The sequence below is a fragment of the Polypterus senegalus genome, chromosome 3, assembly GCF_016835505.1.
Source record: "Polypterus senegalus isolate Bchr_013 chromosome 3, ASM1683550v1, whole genome shotgun sequence".
NCBI classification, from domain to species: domain Eukaryota; kingdom Metazoa; phylum Chordata; class Cladistia; order Polypteriformes; family Polypteridae; genus Polypterus; species Polypterus senegalus.
The window spans coordinates 277,519,315-277,526,555 of NC_053156.1; the positions used below are offsets into that span (position 1 = coordinate 277,519,315).

Sequence of the window (7,241 nt, forward strand, 5' to 3'; positions counted from 1 at the left end):
GACTGATAGATCTCAATTACTTCTGTTCTCATTTGTTCCTGAATTTCTTTGGATCTTGGCATGATGTCTAGCTTTTGAGGTGCTTTTGGTCTACTTCTCTGTGTCAGGCAGCTCCTATTTAAGTGATTTCTTGATTGAAACAGGTGTGGCAGTAATCAGGCCTGGGGTGGCTACGGAAATTGAACTCAGGTGTGATACACCACAGTTAGGTTATTTTTAACAAGGGGCAATTACTTTTTCACACAGGGCCATGTAGGTTTGGATTTTTTCTCCCTAAATAATAAAACCATCATTTAAAAACTGCATTTTGTGTTTACTTGTGTTATATTTGACTAATGGTTAAATGTGTTTGATGATCAGAAACATTTTGTGTGACAAACATGCAAAAGAATAAGAAATCAGGAAGGGGCAAATAGTTTTTCACACCACTGTATATATATATATATATATATATATATATATATATATATATATATATATATATATATATATATATATGTATGTATATATATCTGCGGTGGGTTGGCACCCTGCCCAGGATTGGTTCCTGCCTTGTGCCCTGTGTTGGCTGTGATTGGCTCCAGCAGACCCCGTGACCCTATTCGGATTCAGCGGGTTAGAAAATGGATGGATGGATGGATGTATATATATTATATATATATATATGTATATATATTACAGTTATCCTGTAATGTTCATAAAAGTTCACAACATTTGTGTTTGCCCATAGAGACTAATAAAAGGTTAGACCAATGCAAGTATTAGTTAAAGAGAAGTAAACTCGTAATGTGTAGATCCCACCAACAATGCCCTGAAACAGCTTCTAAAAATGCAGTATTAAAAGACAACAGGAACGTGTGCGGGAAATCCTTTATTTAACATTTTATAGTATTTCAAGATAACAATAACAGTACAGTCATCACCTGCAGGACAATATAAATAGGAGTTAAAACAAAGAGGCTTTTCTTTCTTTATTAAGATGTAGTACAGACACACTTAAATGCCATTTCTCTCAGTATTAGATTGTTATTGATTTTAAAGAATTTAAAGGTTAAAAAAAAAACTTAAGGTACAATATTCACTATTACCTAGATTAATTAAAAAAGGAAAAAAAGGAAAAAAAAAAAAAAAAAAAAAACACTGCACAACCCACCACCTTTAACCAGGAGTGCCCTTTGTATCCTGGGGGACTATAGGCCTACATGATGCATTTTGGGATGAAATGGCTTCCAGGAAGCTCTTGGCACCTTTTTAAGCAGGTAACCTGTCTGCGGGAGATTTGAAGGCCAAGTACCCTGCCATCCTAACCCACAACATAACCCCCTTGGAAAAACACAGAGCTCTGCAGTCTAAGCAGCAGAAGGCATAGGATGCTGCTCTTTGGGTATCACTGAGCTGCCAGGCTGGCTTGGATCACTATGAGACAACTTATACCAGTATAGGAATAAACACAGCATGCTAGGAATGAATGGGAGTGGATTTAGTGTAGAAAAGTCAAAACAGGAGTATTATTTTTAACTGCAATACAACAGTATACTGGATAGCTTGGAAATTCATTAAAATGGTGCCATTTCTGGCAGGCAGATTTCAAGCTGACACCTGTGTGTGTACACTTTTTATAAAAGATATCACTTAACCTACAAAGACATATAAAAGCACTCAAAATTAGCAAGTTAGCCTTACTGCAAAAGTCCACTAACCGGAGGGTATAAAGGGCCTACAAGAAAATTCAAGAACGTGAAATGTCTAATGCTGCCTCAATCACTGCAACTGTCATGAACAGCTTGACAGCTTCATCTTCCCAATCCATGAGAGAGCTCATGAGAAAAGCAAATTGCGGAGAGTTATTTCCACTGACTATCTTTTTGTTTTCTCCCACTTAATTCAGAGAAGGGAATATCCCATTTGTGCCTTCCCTTATCAGGCATAAAGTGGAAACTTCCTTCAGTGACTTGCACTAATACTCATTCTATGTTCTGTCTGAGCAAGTCAGCTAAACAGCATATTGCATGCACTTTTTCAAGCTGTGTGATGGCCAATGCCATACCCTCACACCCCCCACCCCTCATACTCACTGAAAGTTCCATTTTGATTTAGCTTTTAGAGATGAGTGAAGGGATGTTAAGCAAATTGAAAACAGAACAAAAAAATGTCAGAATCGAAACAATGGAAACATGATGGCAGTGCTAATGATCTTCACTGACTAGTGTTCTAAGCATCCACTGATATTCACTGCAGACTCGAGAAACACAAACCAAAGACATCTTTTACATTCAAGAAAGAAAAAAAAAAATGTGTAAAAGTTACTAAAATCCTCAAAGACTACTCTTATATCTGCTTGATAACCTACCACACATTCTTCCAGCTGCAGAAAGTAACAGCGCAAGTAATGCTAGAGACAACTGCTCTGGTGTAAAGCTCTCAGTTCTCACATGATCTTTTTTTCTCTTTTAGGGTCACATTTAATAATGATAATAATAATAGTAATAAATTGGGCCATGCACGTATTGATCCCATGTGCATAGACACAGACAGGGCCCTATGAAAAGAGGAAACAGCACTGAGTTCTGGCTAATCGCTGCTGAGTAACTGAAATCGATACAGACACATTCTCTATCTATTACAAAGTCTTAGATATTTGGTTTAAAGTCGCTATATACAAGTGTGTCAAAAACATAAATTAGCAATGACCAAAAAGTTAAAAAACGCTCCAAACATATACATATTTTTAAGTCACAATAATTTTCAGTTATATCAAACAAAAAAACATGAATGTACAATTTGTGGGCATCTCTGAAGATGCTTCTAAATATAATTGTGTGCAAAATAAGAAAACAATATGAAATAAAAAAGGCAACCGATGCAAGAATCTTTGTAGCCACCCTAATATTTAGCCTACTGGTACCAACATTATCTTTCGCATTCTTGACTTATAATATAAAATTGACAGATGTTGAGGACACAGTAACATCATGACAAATGTACACAGGAATCATGAATGTTCCATGTTAATGCTGTTTGTATTTTAGAACGAGGGAACTGAATGAGTGCACAACAGAAAACCCCAGGCTGCCACCGTTGAATAAACTGGATATAGCCAATAACTCATGGCCTTCCAATCAGAAACAAAATCACCTTGGCCTCTTTAACCCCAAAGAAAACATTTTTTCCAGCTAGACAGAAAGCACACTGATCACTAGCTAAAATCCTTCAACATCCAATAAAAAGAAATATCAGAAAAGGCAACTAGCCCTTCAAGGACAAACCCATTTGGAGGATCATGCAGTGAATCACAAAGAATTTAAAATTGGCTAATACTGTCAAACACTACTTATTTATACATGATCATAATATGAATGGAACAGTCATTCCAAAAAAAAAAAAGATTCTAACTGTATTGAGTTAGAAAGTAGAGCCAAATATAAGTTGAGCCTGAAGTAAGGCTACTGCAGAAGAACAGAATAATATGTAAGGGAGGAGAAAAAAAAAACAAACAAAAAAAAACCTCACACCCTTACAACTGTAGTAACAAAAGACTGTGGCAACAGGCAGCAAATACCTTGGGACTCAGAAGCAGCTAATTCTAAATATTTCATAAATCTACATCATGGTGTACCAGTCTTGCTGATTTATAGGAAGAAAGTGTACAAAACTTATAACCTTAAGTGAAGTATTTATGATTATAAACAGAATGGTTTTGTTATAAGGTTAGTTCTTGTCTGCACCAAGGCCATGGAATGTTGACATAACTATCCTCGAATTGGCTACGGCCAGCAGGACAGGGCTCTCCCAATCCTGTGAAGACAGCTACCAAAATATCAATCGCTATAAACAAGTCAAGACTAGCCAACCAATCAGGTGCTATAACATGACACCCACCATAAGGGAAAAGTGTGCTTCAACACGCCCCCACCACCATGCAATCTCCAGTAACGCACTCGGACACCAAAAGAAACCATCATCTTGGCATTGTGGGATTGAACAAAGCAGTGTTTTTGTGAGAAGGTCAAAAAGAACTGCTGGCTCAAACAGGATGAAACTCCAAATAGGAATTAAAAAAAGTGATATTAATGCTTAACAATTAAAAAAAAAAAAAAAAAACTTATATAATAAAAAGTGCAAATTGAGGTGTTCACACCTTTTGTACACAGACAAAAATAAACTTGTGACCTCATGAGTTTGGAACGCGTTTTGGGAAAAATTTAAATAAATTTGACGGGAGGTCTGGGTCGAGTATGGCAGGTCTCAAATTTCTGGCGGGTGGGAAAAATAGGGTCTCAGCTTCGTCGAGTCCTTGAATGCTGAATGAGCCACTGTAGTGTGATATCTGTAAAACGGAGAAAGAAGGAAAAAAAAAAAAAAAGTCAGGAAGCCTGAGAAAATGGATACCACACCATGCAAAAATTATATTTTCTTTAGTCCCTTCCACACTAGGACTACAGCCAGAGTTGTAACTCAGCTTACCTGGTAGAAAGCTGGACAGGTGTTCAGTTTCTAAATTTTGATTAAATTATCTTGACTACTGAGCCAATAAGAACCTACTATAAATGCTCCATCAAAGTAGAATGTGTATAGAATAAGCCTCATGAATAAAACACACTGGACTTTACAATTCTCATTTGTATTTTAAAGAGATCATTGCCCATATAGGTCTAGCAACTCCTGTCAGAAAAACTAAGCCTGGATTCATGATAACTGAAATCCTTCTGTTGTATCTACTTTTGAAATTGTGAATCGATATAGGGTCTCTTAGTGCTTTTAACACCATGAAACCACACCACAATAAAACAAATTATAACTAAATGCCACTCAACTTCCAGCTGCACTAAAAGGTACAAATTCAAGACAGATAAATGTGCTAGGGTGAAACAGTTCACAATAATATAAAGCGTGTATTTTAGTTCTACCTCCCAGTGAACAGCTAATTTAAAAGACATCCCAAGTCCACTACAATTATGAAAAGACTACAGAGCCACCATTTTGAAAACATGTCTATAGCCAAGCTGGCACAGTGCCAAGCCTTAAATGTATTCATAACAAAGATTAAAAAAAAGAATCTGTTATTACTATGTCCTCCCATACAACTCACCAATGTTGTCCTTTTCCTTGCAGGAGATAGAATAACAGCAGATTTCTCTGTCTTGGATAGCAGACAGGTTCCTGTTGGACAAAAAAAATGGTCAATCATTAATTACAACAGGATTGTGACAATGTGTTAGGTCCACCTACACAGAGACAGATAAGAGCTAGTGATGCCTTACAGTTTGTGCTGTTGTCTTTCAGAGTAAATAGAGAAACCCAATGAAATTGGTGCCACCCAGTCATGTCAACAGTATAGACTGAGGGAAAGTTCTGCCCCATCAGGTCTTCTCTGCACATGATGTCTCATCCAGTCCTGCGACTATCAGTGAGAATTTAAAAGGGAAACCGTTCCCCTTGAGGAAAGATTACTTGTGGCTTCAGTGAGGAGGAGAGCTCCATATTACCCAAGATGGGAAATCATAGGCTTTAAACAGTTTGATTGCAGATTAGATGCAGGAGGGAAAGAGAGAACTAATGAGTTAAATCAATTCTTTAACAGGTTTGATGGAGGTCTTCCTGCTCACAGTTTACCCACTTGCATGTCTGGGAAACCTGGGGTGGGGCTCAACTCCTTATTTGCATTCAGTCCAGTCCACATTACTCTAAAAGATCATGTACCATGCATACCCACTGAGTGTGTCATCCTAATGCATCAGCTACAACAGTGGTGTCCAACTCCAGTCCCGGAGGGCTGCAGTGGCTGCAGGTTTTCATTTTAACCATCTTCTTAATTAGTGACCAGTTTTTGCTCCTAATTAACTTATTTTGTCTTAGTTTTAATTAACTTGATTCAGATCCCCTTGTTGTTTCTTTTTCCTTAATTATCAGCCAAACAATAATGAAACCCAAAACAAGCCACCACATGACCTTCTAACCATAGTATCTGAAAACAAAGAAAAGATGAGGGCCTCAGATAAGGTAGATCTACTCAGGTCACCCAAATATTTTGAAGATGTTCTTAGAAAAAACAGAAAATCAACACTTTTGGAAATGTCTGCTGTGGCAGCAACAAGCCATTAAACTAATTAAATCATTATACAACATGTTTAATTAACAACACAAGTCTGCTTCTAATTAAAAAAACTGGATGGAGTGAAATTGGTTGGAGTTTGAAGCTCCAATTTAGCTGATCATCTGTTGGCTGACATTACATTTCATTTCTGTTTGGCTACCATTTAGTGAAGAAAAGAACCAATTCAGAGGCCCAAATCCTTAAAAACAAGGCTACTAAAATGAAGGTAAAAGAAGTTAATTAGCAGTGAAAATTAGTCACTGATTACAAAAAGGGTTAGAATAAAAACCTGCATCCACTGCGGCCCTTCATGACAGGAGTTGGACACAACTGAGCTACAATAACTTGCACTCACCATTGTGTCAGCCACCCAGGTATTAACTATTGACCTTCACAACTGAAGAGGTAAAGAAACAACCACGGAAACTTGAACAACATAAAACTGATGGCACTGATGATGTTAAACCCTAAGGTACTGAGGTAGAGCACCGGGCAACTGTGTTTTAAGTTTTCAGCATATCTTCAATAAGAGCCGGATTCTATGAGGGGTTCCACTAAAGTATCTGTAAAATATAGTGTGTGGTATCATTCCCCAACATACCGCAGCTGAAAATCTTAAATGGCTATTGACTGGCGGCCCCAACTCTACAAATTATGAGGACCTTGGGAGGTTAATAGTGGTTTGCTTGCAACCCCATGCTCAGAACAGCACTGGACACTCTGCAGTTTGCATACCAGGACCAGAAAGGATAGATGATGCTGTCATGTATATGCTGAAGAGAACCTACTCCCATCTGGAAAAACAGGCCAGGAGGATACTGTTTATTGACCTATCTAGTACATTTCACATTATACAGCCCAAACTGCTGGGGGAGAACCTCTGGGGTTGATGCTACCACAGTGTTTTGGATAATGGACTACTTAACTGGTAGACCACACTGTACATATGAAATGGTCATGAGTAGCACAGGGGTTTCACAAAGAATTGTACTGGCTCCCTTTCTGTTACTTCTGTATACCTCAAACTTTAGAAGCAATACTGAACCATGTCATCTGTAGAAATTTCAATATTACAGATATAATCGACTGAATAAATGAAAGTGCAAATTGAACTACATACACCTCAATATCAGTAACATGATTAACT

General features: G+C 37.6%; 1 protein-coding gene across 1 annotated transcript in view; it reads right to left on the minus strand.

Moving 5' to 3' along the window:
- Positions 1-856: 856 nt before the first annotated feature.
- Positions 857-7,241, minus strand: part of arl8a (ADP-ribosylation factor-like 8A) — a 95,652-nt gene continuing 89,267 nt past the window's right edge. The window contains exons 6-7 of the mRNA XM_039749243.1: positions 5,090-5,160; positions 857-4,327 (exon numbers count right to left, since the gene is read on the minus strand). Of these exons, the coding sequence (XP_039605177.1) occupies positions 4,278-4,327; positions 5,090-5,160 (121 nt within the window). The 3' untranslated portion in view covers positions 857-4,277. The remainder of the gene's footprint in view (positions 4,328-5,089; positions 5,161-7,241) is intronic.